The sequence below is a fragment of the Anopheles bellator genome, chromosome 2 (genome assembly GCF_943735745.2).
Source record: "Anopheles bellator chromosome 2, idAnoBellAS_SP24_06.2, whole genome shotgun sequence".
Taxonomy (NCBI): domain Eukaryota; kingdom Metazoa; phylum Arthropoda; class Insecta; order Diptera; family Culicidae; genus Anopheles; species Anopheles bellator.
Genome location: NC_071286.1, coordinates 74,371,242 through 74,393,999, shown reverse-complemented (window position 1 = coordinate 74,393,999; position 22,758 = coordinate 74,371,242). Strand labels below are relative to the sequence as shown.

At 52.0% G+C, this 22,758-nt stretch overlaps 4 protein-coding genes across 4 annotated transcripts in view; 1 reads left to right on the top strand and 3 right to left on the bottom strand.

The window, feature by feature from the left end:
- Positions 1 to 1,138: 1,138 nt before the first annotated feature.
- On the bottom strand, positions 1,139 to 9,509 carry LOC131209369 (kelch-like protein 17). Its single transcript, XM_058202423.1, has 8 exons — positions 9,484 to 9,509; positions 5,809 to 6,001; positions 5,370 to 5,466; positions 5,042 to 5,163; positions 4,857 to 4,971; positions 3,327 to 3,433; positions 1,421 to 2,409; positions 1,139 to 1,349 (listed from the first exon to the last, which is right to left on the bottom strand). Exons 1-8 carry the CDS (start codon positions 9,507 to 9,509, stop codon positions 1,139 to 1,141), a joined length of 1,860 nt encoding a protein of 619 aa, XP_058058406.1.
- Positions 7,519 to 9,174, top strand: LOC131209370 (odorant receptor Or1-like). The gene is made up of 7 exons (XM_058202424.1): positions 7,519 to 7,743; positions 7,801 to 7,949; positions 8,013 to 8,480; positions 8,545 to 8,749; positions 8,818 to 8,906; positions 8,988 to 9,060; positions 9,124 to 9,174. Exons 1-7 carry the CDS (start codon positions 7,519 to 7,521, stop codon positions 9,172 to 9,174), a joined length of 1,260 nt encoding a protein of 419 aa, XP_058058407.1.
- A 1,615-nt stretch (positions 9,510 to 11,124) lies between the features above and the next one.
- Positions 11,125 to 12,186, bottom strand: LOC131208042 (nucleosome assembly protein 1-like 1). The gene has a single exon (XM_058200685.1). The coding sequence runs from the start codon at positions 12,184 to 12,186 to the stop codon at positions 11,125 to 11,127; it is 1,062 nt and encodes a 353-aa protein (XP_058056668.1).
- Positions 12,187 to 19,305: 7,119 nt separating this feature from the next.
- Positions 19,306 to 22,758, bottom strand: part of LOC131208041 (uncharacterized) — a 6,137-nt gene continuing 2,684 nt past the window's right edge. The window contains exon 4 of the mRNA XM_058200684.1: positions 19,306 to 22,756. Coding sequence (XP_058056667.1) covers positions 19,591 to 22,756 — 3,166 coding nt within the window. The 3' untranslated portion in view covers positions 19,306 to 19,590. The remainder of the gene's footprint in view (positions 22,757 to 22,758) is intronic.

Sequence of the window (22,758 nt, the reverse complement as noted above, 5' to 3'; positions counted from 1 at the left end):
ATTAATTAAAATAAGTACTAATAACAAAACCAGTCACAGTATTACCTGGCAATCGTTCAATGGAGTATATGAGTGGGTGAGAAAAAAGAAAAGTTTGAGAAGATTCATATTCACAACACGCGGAAAGTGTGCTCAACAATGACCACACGACCACGGCGAAGAAGGGATGCGCTGATGCATTCTTAACGATAAGATTATCACAGTGTTTTTACTACAAAGAGGAAAGACAGCAGAGATGAGAATACTGTTTGCTGCAAACTGACCAAATCGAGAATAGTAAAAAGGAAAATAAAGCTTCTAAGGGTGGAAATACCCCGCAACAATGGAATGACGAGAACTCAACATACTATGAAAAAACGCAGTATCAGGTCAAGCAAGTAGAATATTTGCCAAAACGGTTTTAAAATTATTTTTTTCCCGCCTCCGTACCCGTTGGTGGAAGCTTTCAAATACTTAACAACGAGATAGAGACGCGGAGAGAACCTAACCAACATAATTATCAACAAATTGAAAACCCGTTTTTTCTAAACACTAAGTGGAACAACGAAACATACCTAAACTAAAACACAACACTAATTACACCGTACTCCAGAACCGGTTCACTTAGCAAGCTACGCACACAAGTATGACCATCTCTTTGCTGAACGGTTCAACCAATCTGTATCAACCCGCTGCATTATCTTATCTCCGGTGTAGCGTGCATTTTACCGAATGGCATTCAAATCTAATTCAATTTACGAATGAAGCTACACACGCGTAACTGAAGCCATAAGACAGGTGCACTTCATCCGAAAACTGTGGAAACCAATGGATTGCAGCGCAATTCTGCAGGAGCAATTCATACCTTCTTTTTGGCTAGCTAGCTGTTTAAATTTGTTATCTAAGTTACCGTTGACCTATCCTTCGATCGACGTTCGTGTTTTGCTATCACTCTACACACATGCACACTACACGGTGATGATGAAATATGTTGGCTACGTTGAAGCTGCTGGGCTCCGAAGGGGCCACCGAACGGGGCCACGCTGGGGATGAGAATTGGCGCTCTTCCCCATTACCACTAGAACTGTTATTGTGCCTGAACAGGCGGTGAATTGCCGGCACCGGTGGGCGCTCCGGCATCACTGGCGCTGGTCAGTGGTCAAATGCTGGTCTGCAGTAGGCCGCGCTCGAGATTGAAGCACTCCAGCACCGAGGCACCGATTGAGCTGCGGCGGGTCAGCATCGATGTGACGATGGTCCACTTATTTACCTTCGGTTCGTACCGTTCGACGGAGTTGAGGGACGATGAGCCGTCATTGCCGCCGAGCGCATACAGGGAGGCGTTCGCTTCGACGACCTCGTGGGTTGATCTGTGGAGGGAAGTGTATCGGGATGAAGGGGCCATCAATTCGCACCCAAACCCTGCTAACGTGTGGCTTACCTTCGCGAGTGCATGGCACTGATAGGCTCCCAGGCGTTGGTCCGCAGGTTGAATCGTTCACCCGTCTGCATGCACATGGTGCCATCGCTGCCACCAATGCAATACAGATAGCCGTCGAGGGCTGCCACTCCGCAGCTACTACGCCTGGACGTCATGCTCGGCACCGACGACCAGCTTCCGACCCGCGGATCGAACCGCTCCACCGACGATTGGTAGTTGCTCGAATCGAAGCCCCCGAGCGAGTAGATGCAGTTATCGAGCACAGCCACCCGGCAGTAGCGGCGCCGGGTGCTCATCGCCGGACACGAAGTCCACACGCCGGTCAACGGGTCGTAGCGTTCGACGCTGCTCAAACAGGACGCCCCGTCGTACCCGCCGCACACGTACAGCAGCCCGTCGAAGGCGCACGTCCCGAGACAGGACCGTTTCGTGCCCATCGGCGTAATGTTGGTCCACTCGTTCGTTAGCGGATTGTAGCATTCGGCCGTCGCCAGGTCGTTCTCGCCGTCGTACCCACCGACGACGTACAGGAGCTTCCGGAGCGACGTGACACCGGCCCGGGAGCGGCGCGAAATCATCGGCGAAATGGTCATCCAGGCGTTCGTCTTCGGATTGTAGCACTCGCACTCGTTGTGGATCGCAAACAGACTTCCGCCGCCGACGGCGAAGATGTACGAACGCATCCCTTCCGGGCGCCGTTCGAGCGTACGCTGGCTGACGAGGGCACTGCGCTGCTCCGGAAGCAAGTGGTACTTCATGGCCTCGAGCAGCAACTCCTTGCAGTGCGGATCCTCGCGGACCAGCGCTTCCGTTTCGACGCAGTTCATTAGGAACTCGCGGTTCACCAGCGGCAACCGGACGTGCGACATCAGTTCCGAGATGTGCTTTTTGCGCTCGTTCAGATCGTGCTTCACCCAGTTCAGTACGGCCACGAACACTTTCTCCTCGGAGCAAATGTTCAGCTGACTGTTTGATATCAAATCTTGTACCTAGCCGGACAGTGGGTTCGAGATTGAGCGATAAATTGGTTTTAATAGCCACTGGTTGGAAAGAAAGCTCAGAACCCTGAAGCCCCAAAAACATGCAAAATAAGTTCAGTGGACGACCTGACACTCAAATGATCGATAAACAAATGAAAGCCATTCAATCCCGATGCGGACGGTCCTGTTTCGAAGTTTACATAACGTCATAAAACCACTGGCATCAATAGGATTACATTCGTTCCGATGGCAATAACACCTCGGAACGGGATGGCAATCTCGATGCAGCGATCAATTAAAATCGTTTCCAACCGAAACACCGATTCCATCGCACGGCCGCCGATAGGAGTGATTGGTTTTAAATTACAAATCCAACCAAACACTCGTTTCGAGTTCGCGTGTTAACGCTGCAAGGATTCTTCACCTTTCGGGCGCCAGGGTCCTGTGTGTCGCCCTAGCGGAAGCTCATGTTTGCCGTTCGATCGTTACAGGAAAATTTATTGGACGGTTTCCATTTTCCACAGCGCGCACCCTACGGTGGGGCCGAGGTCGATGCATTTCCGGGAAACGAAGGCCCCTCGGTTACCGTACGGCTACCGAACTGTGGCCCTGTGAACTCCCTGGTCCGTTTTTTTTTTGGATCGTTAGAACGAATAAACCTATTTTCCGAATGCTGCCTACAAGATAGGGCACCGGAAGGACACAAAGTCGGGACAGTCGAAAACAACCTGGAAACGTATGAAAAAGGGGACCCCGCTTTTGGGGCTGTTCGTTTGCGTTATTTAATGCTCAACGGTACGCATCGATGGGCGGGTAACATAATCATTTCGGGATGACTTGTTTCGTCCTTCCGGCACACGGGACACTGGGGCCATATTGGTGGGCGCCTGTGACGCATATTCCGGGTTAAGTGAATGTTTATTTACCTCATTAAATCCTAGCAATAAAAACTCCTCGGTGCCGACGACTTGCTGGAAGTTCTGGAGCGCGTAGCGGTGGGATCGGGAGTGGAGCTCCTTGCACGAGTGGGCATCTGGAAAGAGGCGAACGGAAGCCGGAATAGATGAGCGCGGACTGATACGCCGGTGGCGAAAGGTGTCCATTTTATCGCCCCACCGAAGGAGATGCCAAAAGTTTCACCGACATTAAGTGACCACTATTGGAGATAATGCATTATGGAGGCGATTATGGAAATGAAATTGTGTTCCACCAATTGAGCCCCAATTTGTCCGGGCGTTGGCTCGCGTGTCCGGTATGTGAGTGGAATTTTGATTCGCTTTATCGCTTGGAGTGGCACGTGAAAATCATGTCTGTGGACTAAACATTCCTCCACTATTCCCCCGTGGCACAGACGGACATTAAATTTCCAACCCGCAAAAGCTCAATATTGTTCACTGTTTATCGCTTCCCGAAGCAGAGGCCCTTGGCCCAGGTTGGAGTACGGTTGGAACATAATTTTCCGAAAGTTGAGCACGGTTTTTGCGGCTACACTCACTGGCCTTGGCCTTCGGTTTGGTACGAAATAAAAAAAAAGTGGTTAAAATGGGTGCGCCGCCTCAAAAAACAAAAACAACCAAAACATACCGTAGAAAGGACAAACTCCCTGCGGTCGGACAACTTTGGACGTAAATTTGTTTTGCCGATGGTACCCTCGAACAAGAACCATATTTTCAACGAAAAACACCATTAAACGGAAGGCTAAGGCCTCTCGTTGGATCAATTGATTCACAATCGCAGTAGCCACCGTCTGTGCTCCGGGCGCAGGTTGCTTAGGATTGTGGCATATTTTTACACAATCGATTTGTAAATCGTGGCAGGTTTCTTTTAAGTAAATTCAGACAACACACTGTGACACGTTCCATTGCCTACTACAATTGCTTAGCCATTGTCTGTGGGCCTAATCGTCTATTGTTCGTGCCTATAACGGTGCGCCTTCTGGCCAACGGACTAATTAATCAATCGTCGGGGAGTGCCAACAATCTGGCAGATTGCAATGTTCTCACCCATTCCATTCCGGGATCGGGATGGTTCGAGTTCGATGTTCAATTAAAATGCATACGAGGTGAGGGGGGCCTATTGCACCATCGCAGGGGCACGTCTGCGCCCGACGGCTCGCAGCCACATGGATGGCCGGTGTACCCGCAACACGTGTTCGGCGTGTCGGCACATTGTCTGCCATTGACCGCCGTCATGTGGTCATTGCCAGACGCGGCAATTATGAGGTACGGTCAGAGTATGACGAGACCATTGAAACGTCGTAAGGCCTCGTACAGAGCCACGGAAGTGGACAGTTTTGATGGATTAGAGTCCGCGATCACGGTGGCCCGTGCGCACGGTGGTAATAATCCGTTCAATGGCCTTACGTGTCCCAACTACTAACGGTAGTTGTTCATGCAGGATGACTGTTTGACTAAATAGGATTTACTACTTTATCAGCTCAGCAGCGGGACACTAACCTGCGAAGCTACGAATGCCCAGACAGTTCGACGGGTGCAGTTGGCGTAGCAGGAACTTGCAGCACGCTTCCCGCACCGACTGTATCTGCAGCAGGCTGGAGGCGGGCAGCAATACCTGTGCGGTGGTGGAGTACATGCGGAGTCAGATGCGTTCGGGAGCTAGGATTACGTTGCCACGGGCTCACCTGAACGTTGTCCTCGGTGATGGTGATTTCGCCGCTGTACGCGTACTCGATGAGCTGCTTCAGCGAGGAAGCGTCAATATCGTGCAGTGTAACCACGTCGCAGTTCCGCTCGAGCATGTCATCTGCAAAATTCAATATTTCCAACAATTTATTCGCCAGGACTTAGCGGACCAGGCCGACCAGAGTCGGTCTGTGTCGGAGCGTGATAATTGAATTCTCAATTACCGACCGGCCCGGCTTGAGCCGGCCTTTTGGCTGCCGACTGCGAGTGGGGGAGGGGTCCACTCCGTCCACTTCAGACCGACGGGGGCGCCCGCCAGCTACTCACCGTTGAACATGGCGTAGAAGTAGGGTGAAACCGACGCGAGAATGACTTTGTGGGCGTTGATCGCTTCGCCGGCCACTTCGAGCCTCACATCGCAAAGCTGCAAAGAGGCACGCGGAGCGCAGAGCAGCAACAAATTACGGGTCGGAAAAACACGGTCGGCGCGCAAAGTGCATAAATGAAAATCCCGTTGAACCGGTGCCAGGGATGCGAAACGGTTTCACGTTTCCCACTTGACCCCGCCGGCGCACCGGCGTTCGCCACTGCGGCTGGGCCGTGCCCTCGGGTGAGCGGCGGGTTCAACGGGGTGAGCGAAGGGAGAGCGCAGGGACATACGCAAATTTGATTGTCATAATTTGACTGTTGAACCTGTTGGCTGACGGGGATTTCAACGCCAACGCCTGGCCGCTGCCGGCTGGGGAATGGTGGTCAGGGCACCTACCTGCGAGTTCTGTCTCATGCGGTTGATGGTGGAGAAGGACGCTATGCAGTGGCCGGGGTTCTGGTGGTGGGCCTGGGGCAGTATGTCGTCGTTGGACATGTTCGGTGGGCTCAGATCGCACGGTGTTTGCGTTGAGTTGCATGTTACGGTGGTAACATCTTCGCCGTTCGTTGTTTCATTGCCTCCCGGGGACCTGCAGGGGTCGATTGGAAAAATGGTCAATAACCGAATAAGACAAACATCCCAATCCCATCAATCGATGGCGTAGGTTACTATTGGCAGATTTTCACAGAATATAGATAAATTAAATTACATTACAGCTATTCGTTAAAATTTACGATAAAAACAGTTTTTATGCAACAGTTCGCCTCCCAACTGCACAGTGAATGTTCTGAAAAGCGAGCATACTTTGTCCACGTCCACATCCCAAATGAAATGCATTTTTAATCAGTACAATGAAATGAATGTACGCCACGAAAGCCCATTATCCCCCGGGGTCGGACCATTTCTGTCTCCCCTAATTCCATTGTAGCATTCCACAGCCCGACACGTCCTTCCACAACCAAACTGTTGGGCCGAAAGAATGAATGGCGACAGTTGCAAAGTTGTCGTCGTCTGTGGGAAACTTTCCACCCAACACCGGGCCGGGGGCGGAAATGGCGCAAAAATGTGTGTCTCCTTCGACCGACATGGTTTTTCCTTTTCCCTGCGCTCCGTCTGCGGAGCCATGCTGGTCATGCTCATGCCGGGCGCCACACACTTTGGGTGGGTTTCCATTGTGTTTTTCCTTCCGTCGGCGTTTTTACAGAAACTTAAATCCACTCTCGTTTCTGTTTGTCATGCTGAACGGTTTTCCGGGGGGCCGCCGCCCGTTGGCGCCAGCGTTACAGTTGGAATCGAATAAAACCGACGACCGGCCCGGAGCATGATGATGGTTTCCGAATGCGGTTTTTAGTGTCAGCGATGGTCGGGTCTGAAGATGGGTCTCGCTTGCCAGCTGGCTGGGTCGTCGGCGTCGGATTTATGCAAAAGTTCATGATTGAAGCAATATTGACAGAAGTTGATTAAAACTGCGCGGCCCAAGCATAATGCATAAATTGAATAAATTTTAATAGAAAATATTTCTTTAGGCGTCTTTGAGTGCTTCGTTACAGCTGGTTTCAGTGTTTAATCGACTGCATTTGGAACCAAAGTTGGAGATTTGGAGTCCACGAGTTTTTTTTAACAATAACGCACAGTAACAGTATTGATTTTGTTGTGTAACCATGTAACCTCCATTTTCTAATTGGCTCAAACCATTGTCAAATGAGCCGAGATAAATAAAAAACGATTTATTATTCAAATATAATGCTAGTACGAAACCGGGACTGCTTTAGGGTGTGATAAATTTTTTAGTCGTTTTTAAAACTAACGAACTGTAATAGGCGGTGCCACTTGAAATGTCTATTCGGCGGCCACTCGTCGATCATTAAAAATTTCTTCTCTCCCTAATGATGCCCTTTTGATCTTGGTCCGAACCCTGAGGAGGTCCACAAACAGCACACTGACCCTGTAATTGGGTGGTAGAAAAGTTTTAATGATGACCCTGTGGTGCATACTAGACTCCGCGTTAAACGAGTGTCTATAAAATGAATCGCCACCGATCAGCGGCCAGTAGCGGCAGTAGCCATCGGAGAGTGTAGCAGTCATCAGCCACACAGTGGGACGGCCATGTTGAAGGTACGCCTCAATCCACACTGGAATCCGTACGATCGTCGTGACTCCTTCCGGCTGCAGTTGATGTGTTTGAAGTTCCTCGGACTATGGCCACCGGAGGATGGCGATCGGGCAGCACGCCTACGGCACACCGCTTACGGTTGGGGTCTGCGAGTGTTGTTCATGTACCTGTACACGCTGACACAAGCACTATACTTCAAGGATGTGAAGGATATCAAGGTGGGTGATACGCGTGGACAGGTTCGAGGTTCGGTAACTGACGGATTTGCGTCTTAGGAGCTGGCGAACGCCATGTTTGTGCTGATGACGCAGGTTACGCTGATCTACAAGTTGGAGAAGTTTAACTACAACATCCCGCGCATTCAGAGGTGCCTCCGTAAGCTGAACTGCACACTGTACCATCCGAAGGGGCACGACGAGCACGGGTAATTTGGCAACCGGCGTGCGCTTGGAGCACTTGAACCACTTGATGGTGGCATTCTTTCCAGACCCGTCCTGCGCTCGATAAGCAACGTCTACTGGCTGATGATCTTTCTCACGTTTATGGCCTACACCACCATCTGCATGTGGGTGGTATCGCCGGCGTTCGAAAACGAGCGCCGGTTGCCTGTTCCGGCCTGGTTTCCGTTCAACTATCACCACTCGGATGTGACCTACGTCTTGCTGTTCCTCTACCAAACGATCGGGATATTCATGAGCGCAACCTACAACTTTTCCACCGACACCATGTTTTCCGGCTTCATGCTGCACACCACGGGACAGCTCGCGCGCTTGGGTGGCATGGTGAGAAAGATAGGGCATAGTGTTGGCCCGGAGAAGAAAGAGTCGCTGCTGGCGTTCGAAAGCGATCGCGAATGGAAAGCCATTCGGAGCGAGGTTGAACGCCACTCGAGAGCGCACGGAAAACCCTATGGCGAGTTGGTCGAGTGCGTGATATTGCACCAGGACATTCTAAGGTACGGTACGGATCGTGGAAGCGAGTTTTGATTTAATGCTTTCGCCTATCGCCGGCCCCTGTAGTTTCATCGATGAAGTGCAGGACATATTTCAGGGGTCCATCTTTGCCCAAGTGTGCGCCTCGGTGATCATCATATGCATGACGCTGCTGCAAGCCACCGGCGATGACGTCACGATGGCCGATCTGGTGTCCTATGCACTCTATCTGCTCGTGATGACCTCGCAAGTGCTCATCTTCTGCTGCGTTGGCAATGAAATTTCGTACGAGGTATTGTGGACGAGTTGACAAGAGTTGTAACGCGCGAGCTGTAGAAATGGTTGACTCTATTTTTGCAGACCAACAAGTTTACAGAATTTATCGGCTTTTCCAACTACTACACGTTCGACAAACCCGCGAGCCAGGCCGCTATATTCTTTATGCAAAGGCAAGGGCGAGTGGGATAATGCGCCTTGTCGATTATGAAACACAGTAATACACGGATTTTCGTTTCTCTATTTCTCCGTAGGACAATGAAGGATACGCGCATCCAGGTGGGAAATGTGCTGCGTGTCACACTGAACCTGCACACCTTTCTGCAGGTAGGGATCAGATCAGTTGCAACAACTCGGTGAGGAATGTTATAGAAGGAAGCTTCTTTTCAGATTCTCAAATTGTCGTACTCCTATTTGGCGGTTCTTCAGAGTATGGAGTAAACCGGAATTGCATCCAAAGTTCCCTGTGCCCTTTTGCCCTTGGCTACAAACATGATGAAAACTTCTTTTTGGATTTTTTTCAAACAAGCTTCACACGCCCACACCCAAAGCTATGCTTCGTCACGGGTTAGCAGAATCGAGTGCACAGGCTAAACACACGAAAATCATCGACATCCTTTGAAGTCCACTCCACGTCAGGTACTTCGGCGGGTGCGATGCGCCACACTCGAGTCGGATGTCTAGACACTAGTGGAGTGGCCAAGCCTAACCCCGGCGAGGGGACCGTGATTTCGGAGCGCGATTACTTACGTGCTGGATTTGACGGGCAGGAACATTTTTTTGTTGCACGCTACCAACTTAGAGAGATGCTTGATGAGAAAGATTTTCACTTTGAGTGTGCATATTCGGCGCGGCGCCGCTAGTGCCGTGGACGAGGGCGAACTCGATGCGGATGATGTTGACGCCCGTATCGAACCGCCGGATGCTGCGGAAGGCTGCTCGTTTACTGCAGGGCCCGAGGCGGTCGGTTTCTGTTCGCTGCGGGTTGTGGACGAGCAACAGGGAGGTTGGGGTGTTGCGTCCGGTTCGGCGCTGTCCTGGACGCTCGCCTCGGTGGAATCGCTAGGTAGTACGGTGAGGTCAGTAACGTTGGCGGTGGTGCTGGTGGTGGTGGTAATCACTTGTTGCTTGGCGGAAGCAGCACTGATCGAAGCAAGCTGTGCAATGGCAAACTTATGCTGCGGCGGTGCAGGTGGTGCTGGAGGCGTCTGCTCTAGTTCTACGGTCACTGGTTCCGGTTCCGATGCAGCCGGTGCGGCACGCGCGCATCGGATCAACTTCGCGCAACTGTTAAGCGAGGCACATGAACCCGACGTGGCCGGCGTCACGCCAGACTGATCCACTTTTACCGGAGTAGCTTGCCCACGGGCACACACAGGCAATGGTGGAACCAACGGACGGGACCCAAAACGATGGCCACCGGCGCGCGAGTGACGTGGGGATTCGGGCGTTTTTTTCCTTGGACTCTGATTTATCTAACGCTTTTCAACACTCCACTTTACGCTGCTGACGCAATGACGATGTTGGCCGAATATCTCGACGTTCAGTTCAAGTGCTTCTGCATTGGCTGGAGGCCACACGATACGTCGGATGATGGATTCTATAAAAGAAACGCAAAGAATAATAAAAGGGAAATGTTAAAACATACGCTTCCGAGATGTTATATCGGTCATGGTCATGGGGTATAGTGGAGTATTGGAATGTTCTGAGAGCGCACCGATATCACTCCTCTCTACGAGTTCTCGAAGCAAGTCGTTGAATTTCATCACACGCACAACTGTTGACGAGGCATTCCAGTGTGCCAAATCTGGTGCAAATTAAGGTCCATCAAAATTAGGCCATGATGCCCTTTACCTTAATAAGCTCCACTACTGCAGACCTCAATTCTTTACGGCGACCACGAGCCTATGTGGCTTCTGGTATACTACGCACTGGCATAACTACGGGGAATCGTGGTCCAGTTACTGAGGCAGACTTGAAAATTGTCCACAAATGGGATTACACCCATTCCGAACGGTGCTCCGACATCCATTGACGGCCCACGGCTGGGGACAGCGGTGCATAATGACCCGATTTTCGGTAGGCACTCTCGGCACGGCTGGACAATACGGAGTACGCACCCCTGCGCCAACCGTGCTCGGTAGTTCCTTTAATGGGTGCAATCAAAGCATTAAACCGTGAGAACTTCCGCCCGCGCGAATAGTGCAACGCTCCGGTGCGTTTTTGGGCTGGGGTCATCAACCACCAGCAACCCGGCCGTTAGCATTTGTTAGTTATCGCTCATCAAGAGATTTTCTTGTATTAAATTAATTTTTGCAACAATGTTTTCAATCGCATTACGGGACAACTCTTAACATGTTTTTCCCTTTTTCGAGTTCAATGTCTGCCTGCTTAGGTGGAACCATCCGTTTGCTTTTCCTCGTGGGCGCTTTCGTCGGCCACCGACCCAACTTCGACCACCATCGTGCTGTTGCCCAGCTCGTCATCGGCGACCGTTGACGAGCAGCACGGGATGAACTTGACGTAGTCCGTGTACACGCAGCGCTCATTGCCACAGTTGCGACACGTTTCCTTCACGCTGCACACTTCCTTAAGATACAGCGACACCGCCCGGGGAATGATCATCTCCCTGATGCAGTACCCGTACTGGAAGTCCCACTCCAGCATGGCCCCATTAATTTCAGCATCCAGATCGTCGTTGGTGAATTTTTCCGGCTCGAAAAAGCTAAAAAACGTAACCCCACCCGACGACGACGCTCCGTCGTTCGCCTCGGCGACTTCGCTCGCTTCGATCAGATTGTGGCCCGGCTTCCAGTCGATTTTACACCCGACGCAGTCGTAAATTTCGAACCCATCCACCACGGACGGTTTCAGCGTGTTGGGAGCGTAGCGCAGGAAGTACTCCTTGGTCAGCACCTCGTTCGTGAAGTAGTCGTTCGGTTCGAAGTGAAACTCTAGCACGAAGCCCGGCATCGGCAACCCCTTCAGTACGCAGCGTAAGTCCTTCAGCTTTTTCAATGCAGCCTCATCCGGCGCCCCAATCTGGCCGCTCAGGATACTGCCCTTGAGGACCGTCAGCCAGAAGTCCGCGATGCCCGTCGTTTGACCCGCGGCTTCGTGCGCTACTGCGTCCGGTTCCATCCGCTGCACGACATCCGATCCATTCACAATGCGTGCCAATGCTTCGTAGCACTCGTTGAACTCCGACTGAAAATCGACTGCTAGCGCGTGGGCCATGTGATTAAATTTAACTTCCTTGTCGATGATCTGCCGCTGAATTTTGCCCAACGCTTGCACCTTTGCTCCGAGATTGCCCGGCGGTGACTTTGGGGGCGGATTAAAGGAAATTTGTTTAACACGCTCTTCGATTTCCGCTACCACGGCCTTGGCTTCGACGGACGGAACGGGGTTCGATACTTCCTTCTCAAGTGCGGCAGCGCCTTGGGATTCCATTTTTATTTCTTTCTTCAGCTCGGTTCGATCTCTGTCGTAAAACGGTACTGCACTCGTCTGGGATCGGAGGTGAACTAAGTGCTCAACCGCCGCACAGGATTGCTATGATGGGTTTATTTCGTTCGAACGAATCGAGCATTCTAATCAAAGTTCGCTTTGCATCTTACGTCTCAAGTTAATTCAAATTTTTACAACGACCGTTACAAATGAAAGTTGCCACAAAATATGTTTGTTTAAGACGGTGTTGAAGTAAAGTAAATGTTCGTGTTGTTGCATTAAAAAAAAAACACGAACATTTAGCTGACGAGTGCCCGTGCAAACGGTTTATTGCAATAAAGTAATACTATAACGTTAATATTAAAATAATGGAATTGAATTTCATCGCACAAATAATAGGGGTCTACTACCCAATGAATCGATGCGCTTTTCCCCAAGAAATGCTTGATTGGGCGAGTAAACAAGTTAAAAATTGATGGAATATTTGCTGCGCAACATGTAAGCAGAACAGAGCGATGGCACAATAGTTACACAGTTTATGATCGAGGGGCCTTGCGAGCGGCTGAGAATACCAATGAGATGGCCGTAATGGGTTCGCTGGCAGACTGGTACCCAACGGTTCCAGAGGTGGAGCAGGTTAAAGCCACACACCTCGGCAAAGAGCCCAAACATTGCCCAACAAAATCCGGGATCGGCGGGCGCAATCAGCCGCCCGGCCGGGCTTTATGGCGCACTAAACTGAACAACAGGGCCCGCAACAATATTCCCGCTTCAGGAGCACCTACGTGAAGGTTTTCTAGGACACCAGCGTAACCGGCGGGTCAAAAAAAGAGCAACCTTCCTTCGTATCCTTCGGAATCTAGGTCAATGTTGCCGATTTTCCCCGGCACCGTGGAGCGAACGCATATAATTTTACGACTTTTCCTCAAAAAACGGCATGGCGTTGCGTAACGTGACGCGGCGTGGTTCTGTTTTCCTTTGGCCGTTCCCACCCGTCCGACCGGGAAGATCGAGTCCGGAGCCCGAGGGAAGTGCCCCATTTTTGATGATATTGTCTGCGTGAGTAGCATTCATCCCCTTCCGTGTATCCGCGGACAAAAACGAACGATGGATTCCAAATGGGGGAACAAAACGCTTGACAACATGGTGCCAATCGAGCGGTACGGTCCCGATGTCGCGACGGATAAAAGAGCGCATCGGTGGGAAGGATCTAACCGCGTGTGTCACGCGGGGCGCCGAAGTCCTTTAAAGTTGCCAACCACCGGGCGATGATGACGGTGGTGGGCCCTGTTTTCGCCCCTTTTGCGTGGCCCCTGAGAAAAGCGATTTTCACCTTGTTCTACGCTTTCACTTTCATTCCGGTTGAGTGTCGTTGCCGCTCGGTGGCCGTGGGGCCAATGGCGTCATCAACTCGCCCCGTGGAAGAACATGCTGCAGTCCGGGCCGGGCGTAGCGTGCCTGTGGACACGGGTGTCTTATGTAATACAGCGGACGAAATCTACCAAGTGGCGTGCTACGGGTTAGGCTCCACCATCCTCGTCCTGCCACGACTGTATTTACAGGGTTCATGAAGTAATGAGCACGCTCGTAATTCGAGCCCGGGACCGAGCCACGCGGGAGAATCCGTTGGATGTTGCGAAGGGTCCAAAAGGCTGCCCGGGAGTCGTCGGGCTGCGGCCGGGTAGCAACAACAACGTGCGAACGTCCTCAGAGAGTAGGTTTAATATAGAAGCCGCCTTGCTTGGGACAACAAACGGGGCCCACTGTTTGCTCTCTCGTGTGGAGCCGTTTTCCGTGGAATGCTTTTGCCACATGGCACGGTGGGTCGGTCAGTTCGGTATCGATTTCTGCCGGGGCGGGGTGGGCCGGTTGCTCATAAGTGTGGTGCGAAAGTGTGGGCCAGACCCTGCAGGGCTACCGGTCACGAACCGAGCCGTGCCGGTCATGGCGGGCGTATCACGATTCGGGCAAATGGACCGGTGTTGAAGATGAACAAACGAAGATTAATCGTCTTTCTCCTGTGTCGACGACCTTGGGAGGCCCTACGAGTGAACGCACTCAATATTGGGCCGAAAAGAATATGGGAGGGTTATGATGAAAACTCATCGAAATGAGTAAGGATTAATTTGTTTTAAAAATGCCCTTCGACGGCACCGTAACCCTTTGGGGTACCGCGATTCGACAGCGAAAACGTGAAGGTTCAACAAAAACCGCTCCCCTGCGGCGGCGGTCCTTAATTGGAGTGAAAACTTTGCGAGGCCACACACATGCACACACAACGCCACCCGAAAGGAGGCAACATAACTGCACTTTAATTTGCATCGCTCCACGTGCAACAAGCGTTCGCATGACTGAATGTACTAAAAGCATACACATTGTGCAGCGAAGTAAAAGCGCAGCTCGCAGTGCAGAAAGTGTTGCCTGCCTCCTCCGTACGACACCCCCCCCTCGTTCCGGGGATGGCGGCCATCATAATTCATATTGCATGCCCGGGAGCGCCCAGTGCACTGGCGACCAGTTTAGGACAAAAAAAAATGGGCCGATGCGTCGAGAGTATGCGGCGAAAGTTAGGTCGCAAGGAGTCGTTGAACGTCTGCAAAGGAAGTGAAACGGTACTCGTGCCCGGTGCACGAATTCCGTGCTCGAGGCGAGTAAAGCTTGAGCCAAACATTTTTGCATAATCATCAAACGCCTCCGGTGGGGCGAAGGTATGCAAGCAGTTCGGTTCTTCGTGGCTTCGGCACTCCAATTGGACTCCGTTTTTTATGCGTTACTATTCGTACTAAAACTGCCACAAATTCCTCGTTTCCTCATGATCTTGATTCGGAGCGCCGCTTCGCACACATTTTGTGTCCGGCTAAAGTGCTGTAGATCAAACGAGTTTTTGCCGAAAGATTACCCCTATAAGGACTAGGGTTGGGAGCACGCCGGTAGGTGCCGGTACTTTGACCGGAGTTCACGGTCTACGCGGCGAACCTGATACGCTCCGGTTGCCGGTGCCCGCCACGGTTGTTAATTGAATTAACGCTCTCATTTATCACACCTTCACATCACATCGAGACCGCCGCCGGGTCGAAGAGCAACGTCAAAACGGGCCGCGTTTGGCATCAGAAACAATAGTGTTCGTCAAACGCGGAAACTGCTATGCGACGATCGCTTAGCAGCACTGGGACATTAATGCTTCATCCCCAGAAGTAAGCTTCGGTCGGACGAATGCCTGGCCGATCCGATATCGAGTTACAAGCTACCGATGATTAACCATCGTGGCGCTTCCGCGGGCGGTTATTCACCTTGCCTGCCGGGGGACATTAGGGGCAATTTGCGGGCACCACTTACGGGCGACGGGCGTACCTGTTTTCCTGGGTTCTAACGCTCCGAAGCCAACCGATCATTAGGGAACCGATTCGTGGTCTGGGCTATAATCGTCTAGCATCACTCACGACACCGGCCTAATTTGCATACCGAAATCGAAACAAATGCCCAAACGCCTCCCGGGGATTCGGGGTTTCGGAACTCTAACCCACGGTTCTTATAACACCCTATCACTGCGCTACTACTGCGTGAGCCTCACTCGGGTTCGCGGGTTGAATGCTCTCGGGCGGACGTCCGACACGGCGGAAGCTTCACTGTCAACTGAATCGACGGTTCGCAATGCTGCTGCGGCTAGCGTCAAACATCGGCGGGCGGTCGCGAGCCGGTTCAACATAAATGCTGCCTGAGGGCGTTCGACGTCGTCGTCGTCGTCGTGATTCGGCACGATGATGGACGTGCCGGGGTCGGTATGCGCAGGCGATTCATTGCTTGGCGAGTGTGACGCGTTTTGGTCGTGTGCCACCCTACCGTATGGGGGGACAGGTTGGGGCGGATGAAAACGAGGAAAAACAATGAAAATCAGAAATGCATTCGATAGGGTGGTTTTTACTCTCTTTAGATTGGGGTGGGCGGAACTCGCGACTCCAACGGCGATGAATTCGGTGACGAATTGAATGATGTGTTCCAGTGAATTTCCATGTGGTGACGTTACTGTGCGTCGAACGTGATTTACATCTTCACCGTGCTGGTATTGGATTTGCCGTAGAATTTAGAAGGGTTTTTATAAATGGTTGAACAAACATGGGTAAACTTTAATAATCCGAACCTAAAGTCCCATCATGTTGGAGCATAAACAACTTTAGATCCTACAGTAGAGAGAAGGAAGTAGCAAGTTTGGCTCTCCAACTGCCAACTGCTGATTACGATTGGAAATGGTTATTTACATTGACGCGAATGTCATCTTCCAAATAAACCCAATAAGTCACAACGAGAGGTAAAATGAGTAACCCTGCCTACAGAGTGCTCCCAATCGATCTTTAACGACATTTGGGCGAACGCATTCGGGCATCGGATCAATAACGCGACCACTTAAACATTACTGCGTCTAATCCCGCAATCGACGTAAAAAGTTTTCCCATTTTTCCCCAAAAAACGATCCACCCCCCCCGGGGGGCGTGGGGTGCTTAGAAAGAGAAAGAGAAAACCGTTTCATGTTCTTTTCGCCGGGCTGGTTTGGTTTTGTTTTGTATTGGACATCCATTTGCTGCCAAACTGCGTAACTGCGGCCGCCATGTACGTCACGGGAACAGACACGGGGCGGGTAGATGGAAGTTATAAAAAAGCTATTAACCGACGGACATCGCAAACAAATGAGGCAAGCACAATTCTAGAGCGGCTGGCGTACGGTCTGGTGGCCAGATTCGTCATCTTGCCGGGTCTTTGGGCAAGAACAAAACCAACGGACCTCCAAAAAAAATATATGCTAGATTCGAAACCGTGTCACAATACACCCTTGGCCCGGACCGTGATGGTGGCGGGTTGGGGCGCACCCTACAGCTGGCAGCATGACGTGAGGCGCGAATAACGGAACGATCCGCCGGGCTGGAAACGGCCGTAGTAGGCCGTGCGCTGGTGAGTGATTAGCTCATCTCCGTGTGAAGCAGTGAGCCGGGATCGGGAGTGAGAAGCGAGTGAGCGAAGTGACTCAGTGTGCGTACACGAGGCTGTTTGCACCGATCTTGTCTTCACTTCTGGCACCCCTCTCCACCTCTGGGGCGCGCCGGGAAAAATAAATATTAATCCCATCCCCGTTGGCCACAGGGGCAGTGCCCACGAGCGGTCGAGGTCAACGAACGCGAACGCGATGGTGGCAAAGTTTACTTTGCGTGGCCCCTCGAATGCTTTCGGTTCGGTGTACTTCCTGGTTTTGGTTTTCTTTTGTGTCCTCCGGCCGGCCAGCCGGGTGGTGGTGGAAAATTGATTCCTTCGTGCTTCGTAAGACGCCCGCGTGGGTGATTCGGTGAGGCTTGCCTGCGCGGCCAGGAACGAAGTTTGTTCCGCATCGCTTAGTTACACGACCGAAGTTCGGCCGTTCGTTCGTTCATCGCTCCCCAAACGAGGAAGTGACCGAACGCTGGCTCTCCGTCGTTGACACCGTCAGCTTTTGCGGGTGTTCTGTTCTGCCGCAAAGCACACCCGCGCCCGCTGTTGGTTTGTGTTGGTGGTCGTGGCCACCGTTGTCGTCATCGCGTGTTGCATACACCATCAAACGGGCGAGTGGTACTTACGGTGGTTGAGGTAGAGCATCACGGGTTGCAGCGCTTACCGCCGAAAACGCGGACAGCGCACGGGGGCGCTACGGCGATTGACGTTTCGACACACCAATACACGCGGGAACGCTTCGGGCCGCGCACGTGAAGGTAAACAGTTTTCCTGCTAGGACCGCCGTCGCGAAGAAAGCTGCACTTTCGTGAAAAACTGGGCGTCTCCACCGCGTGCCTCAGATGGAGGCGCACCGATGCTCACTGAAGGACCTCACGGACACGGTCCCTTTGCTAGAGTGGTCGGCCACTCGCACAGTACAATATGGTTGCCACACTATCGTTCCCGTAGGGGTGCGCTGTCACGTCGCGGGTAACTCGATGGGAAGGGAAGCTTCACCGTGTTGCTTGGATCCCGGCAGCTACGGCAGTCGCGTGGAAGCGGTTCGGAGCGCGTCCAGCGCTAGCGACGGACTGAAAAACCACCGAGACGCAGCAGCATCTCTTGATCTCGCACAACATCGGTCCGCCACGGGGAGTGTGCGCACTGGCACCGGCCATGTGGCCACGTTCGTCTGTGTGCGAGCGAAGCATCTGTGCCTTCGTTGGTGTTCGTAAGAGAATTTCGGCGTATTGGCTGAAAAGTATCCGTGGTTAGAAGAATAAAATAAATAAATCCGTTCGCAATTTAATCAACATAATTTTATAAGAACTCTTTTACGTAAGGGGTTGCTAGAAAAATTCTTATTTGAAAAAAAAAAATTACATAAAAAAATTAGTTTAACACCCTCGTTAGGCTCACTTTCAACAAGTGACTAATGTGCGACCGATAGGAACACTCGCCCCACTTGGGAAACTTATCGATTTCGACCCTTATTTGGCCCAGCGCCTCACACAGGGTGACAGGGAGGGAGTGTGCGCGCCTGCCTTGAGTGCCACCCCTTGAGTGCGAGGCGTCATTCGGTTCGGTTCGAGGCGTTCGGCTTCGAACCGTCGGCCCCGAGATGACAACATAAAACCGACGACTTGTTGTCGCGCCGTTTTGTACGCTACGTCATGGATTGCGGGACGTGGGGGTGCGTGGTGGCGACTGTGGCGTCGTCTGGAAATGCAGTTGAATGGCCATGTGCGCTCCGTGTTGTTGTTGTAAAATTCTGGAACAACAGTTCCCTCTACTCGGGGCGGAAACGAAGTTTTTCCCTCTTTTCATTGCGCGAACTGATGGATGGGTTGTAACAAAGACACACGCTTGGCACGCTTGCCAAATGGCTCGAATTAAACCTACTTATTTGAATTATGATAAAGAGTTATGCGATTGCGATATGATTTATTTTATATTCTATCATAATCAGGGTGTGCTTTCGAAATGGTTTGTAGCATAACAGCACCGTTCTCTTAACTTACCTCGCATCCAATAACAGTACATTAAAAATCTGTGCGAAATTTCGATGTGAACAGGAAAGCTATTCAAACTAAAAGAACCCAGCTTTTTGTCGAAAAAACAACTTTTATTCAAAATAGCATAATTGATATAATTCATATTGCGAACGATAATATTGCGTAACTGCGTTAATGGGCCACGTTAAGGCGGTCCCAGTTTGCCGAAAAATGTATTGCCAACAATTAGTCTTTTTGTCACGAGCATTTCGCATTCGTTGTGATAGATATGAGTCGTTGCGAGAAAAAAAAATGTAACATAACTATTATATGCGTATGTAAAATGATTACACTTTGCGATAACGGGGGCGCTGCGAGCGCCCAAGCCGAATAAAGAGACAAACAAAACAGATAAAGTGCGTAAAATGGGGGGCCAGAACGGAATCGGGACTTCCGTTTACTTCTTGTCTCGCACGTAGTACGTGTGCTGCTTGGTGACCTTCGACAGCTTCAAGCTGTCGTGCTCCGCCACCGGGCAGCGTCCTTCGTGCTGCTGAATGTACTGCACCTTGTACGAGCTGTTACCGTGGAACTTGTCGTCCCCGAACGAGATGCTGGATGCGTTGGCCTTGGTCGAGCTGCGCGACACATTCATGGCCGTGTGGTAGTCGCGAAGTGCCTTCTGATTGACCACCGACGAGCTGTTGGTCGACACCGAGGTGGTGTTGTTGCTCCTGTTGTTGCTGCTGCTGATGTTTTGGTGGTGGGTGCTCATGCCACTGCCGCTGCTAAGCCCGAGCCCGCCCAATGAAGGCGGAGGACAGGCTTGTCCGCGGACGTTCCGGCTCGCAATGGTGCCGGTTTCCAGGGTCTTCACATAGTTCTGCATCCGCGCCTCGGCCGACTCCTTCTCGCGACGGTGCAGCGAGCTGTAACTCGTGCGGTTGGTCGTCGTGTACATGGCACTGTCGTTGAGGTTGGAGATGCTCTTGCGCTGGTTGAAACCGGAAGCACTCATGCTGCTCGTGCTGCCGTTGGTAACGTGCAGCGCGGTGCCGGTGGCAGCCTGTGGTCCCTGTGCCGCTCGGCAGAGGATAGCGTTGTTCACGTTCTCGCTGGAGGCGAACGTGCTCTTCCGATGGTGCTGACCAGCCGCTGCGGTAGTGGAGGAAAGACCTGCCATGTCGGTCGTGTGACTGCTCGATTCGGTCTTGCTAGATTGCGTCACGTGCGAGGACGATGTTTTGCTCGAGGTGTGATCCGTAGCGGAATGTGCGAGGGTTGAAGATTTACCCGCCGCAGCGTTGTTGTTGCCGTCGTTTGAAGCGGAAACTTGAACCAGTTTACCACCGATCAGCTTCGTGGTGGTCGATTGTTGCTGGGTTGTTGCGCGTCGCGATGAGGCACCACTGTCAACGGTTGACTGACCTAGGACGATGCTGGAACTGCCACGGGCCCCTCCAGCTCGCCCCGATGGGGAACCAGCTGCCGTAACGCTCTCGACAGTTCCTCGTTGGGTAGTCTTTTCGCTGGTCACCTTGCTGCTCGATTGAGATTTCATCACCGAAGAGCTGCTGGACGAGCTGAGCGTGTGCATTTCCGAGGTGCCAGTGGAGCTGTGGTGTTGCTTCTGTATTTGCTGCTCCGATAGCAGCATCTGGTCAGCAGCAACACCCTGCTGGCGATGAGATGAGGCTAGAGCGTGTTCTGCTTCATGCTGGTGATGGCTCGACTTGCTCTCCGTTTTGATCGTCTTCGTCACCCATTTTCCGCCAATCAGTTTCTTGACCTGCGTTTCCGTAGCCTGCCCAGACGTCGACTGTTTGTGGGAACCGACCGTTCCGTTCCGATGAACCGTGCCATTGGTCGAGTCACTGTGAGTAATGTTGTTGCCCGAACGAACCGTCTGACTCTGTGTTTTCTTCATCGAATGTGCTCCGATGGAACTGGTGGCTGTATCGTGTACTTGATGATCCCCGTGCTGGATGGATGTGGTTGTACCCTGCTGCAAATTCTGGACACTGTCCATTCCATCGAAACCACTCTGGTGCCTTTCGGTGAAACTTTTGTCCGTTACGAGAACGCCATCGACCGCTAGCTTCTCGGAAGCGTGCTGGCTTGTTGCCGATTTGTCCGTAATAACCTTTCCGTCGACGACCAGTTTGCTGCTGGTGGAAGACATCTGAGAGCCGGTCACTTTTTCGCGCGAATGTACATTCGAACCGAGCGTAGGTCCACCATTTTGGGTCTCCAACAGCACGCTGGATTGGTCACCGTGAGTTCCGTGCTGAATGCGGTGGTGTGCTTCCTGGGTACTGCTGACGGCAGAATGCTGCTGCATCGAGGAGGACGATTTGTGGACTTTTGAGCTGGACGACGTAGACTGTACGCTGTGACTGGCGCGCTCTTCGGAAACCCCGCTCACCATCGTTGCTCCATTTACCCGATTGGTGGTCATCGATTCGGCAATATTTCGCCCAGAAACGTCATGAATCGATTGCGTTTGGTTCGTTGTGGATCGAAGTGTACTACGATCTTGATCGTTGCTACTGGTTTCAATGCGCTGTGCTTGAGTGTGCTTTACGGCATTGGAGCTAGCGATGTGCTCGCTGCTAAGCTGATGGCTTTCCTTGTGGGTATGAGCGAAAGTCTCTTCCGAGCGAGCGGAATGATCCTGTACCTCGGTTGTGGTTGTTTGTCTGCCAGTCGGCGTCTTTTTGTCTCCCTTAAGGATCGTGGTGACAGTTTGTGTCGTCACCAGCACTGCGCCGTCAGCGATGGTCGGTTCCTGCACCTCCTTCAGGATGGCTTCCTTCCGTTGCTTCTGCTCGTTGTAATCCTTGAACGAGTTGTAGTCACCTTCGATCTGCAGATTATCCTGTGGTTTCACCTGTTTCGGTCTTTCCGCGGGACGGAACTGAGGCTTTTCGGGTTTCTCAAAGCTGCCCTCGGTGCGAAGGTTATCCTCGGGCCGTATTTGTTTCGGGCGTTCGGCGGGTCTGAACTGAGCTTTCTCCGGCCTCTCAAACGCACCCTCCGGGCGCAAGTTGTCATCGTGCTTGATGGGCTTCGGACGTTCGCCTGGTCCAACCGTTGATTTCTGTGGCCGATCGAAGTCTCCTTCCGGACGAAGATTGTCCTGCGGCTTAATCTGCTTCGGTCGATCTCCGGGGCGATAGGCCTGCTTTTCTGGAGTCACGAACTGTCCTTCCGGCCGCAAGTTGTCGTCCGGTTTTATCGGCTTTGGCCGCTCGCCGGCCACATAAACCGTTTTTTCCACCCGATCGAAGGTGCCTTCGACGCGCAAATTATCTTCATGCTTGACGATTTGCGCTCGGTCGGCCTTTCCCACCGTAACAGGCACGGGACGATCAAAGTGGCCCTCTGGCTTAAGGTTGTCTTGCGGTTTAATTTGTTGTGGTCGTTCAGCAGGTCTAAACTGAGGCTTCTCTGGAGTGATAAACTCTCCTTCAGTTTTCAAATTGTCCTCGGGGCGTTTCTGCTTAGGTCGTTCCGCCGGTCTAAACGGAGATTTCTCAGGACGCTCAAAGTCTCCTTCCGGTCGGAGATTGTCGTCGTGACGAACTGGCTTAGGACGCTCTCCTGGAAGATATTTTGGACGATC

Excerpts from the sequence above, each read along its gene's own strand:
- LOC131209369 (XM_058202423.1), bottom strand. The coding sequence starts at position 9,509 with ATGTTCCTGCCCGTCAAATCCAGCAC. Across the intron at positions 6,002-9,483 it reads CTGCCCGTCAAATCCAGCAC|GTCCCCGGGAGGCAATGAAA; the intron begins GTAAGTAATCGC and ends CGACCCCTGCAG. Across the intron at positions 2,410-3,326 it reads TATTGCTAGGATTTAATGAG|GTACAAGATTTGATATCAAA; the intron begins GTAAATAAACAT and ends CTGTCCGGCTAG.
- LOC131208042 (XM_058200685.1), bottom strand. The coding sequence starts at position 12,186 with ATGGAATCCCAAGGCGCTGCCGCACTTGAGAAGGAAGTATCGAACCCC.
- LOC131209370 (XM_058202424.1), top strand. The coding sequence starts at position 7,519 with ATGTTGAAGGTACGCCTCAATCCACACTGGAATCCGTACGATCGTCGT. Across the intron at positions 7,950-8,012 it reads AAGGGGCACGACGAGCACGG|ACCCGTCCTGCGCTCGATAA; the intron begins GTAATTTGGCAA and ends CATTCTTTCCAG. Across the intron at positions 8,481-8,544 it reads TTGCACCAGGACATTCTAAG|TTTCATCGATGAAGTGCAGG; the intron begins GTACGGTACGGA and ends CGGCCCCTGTAG.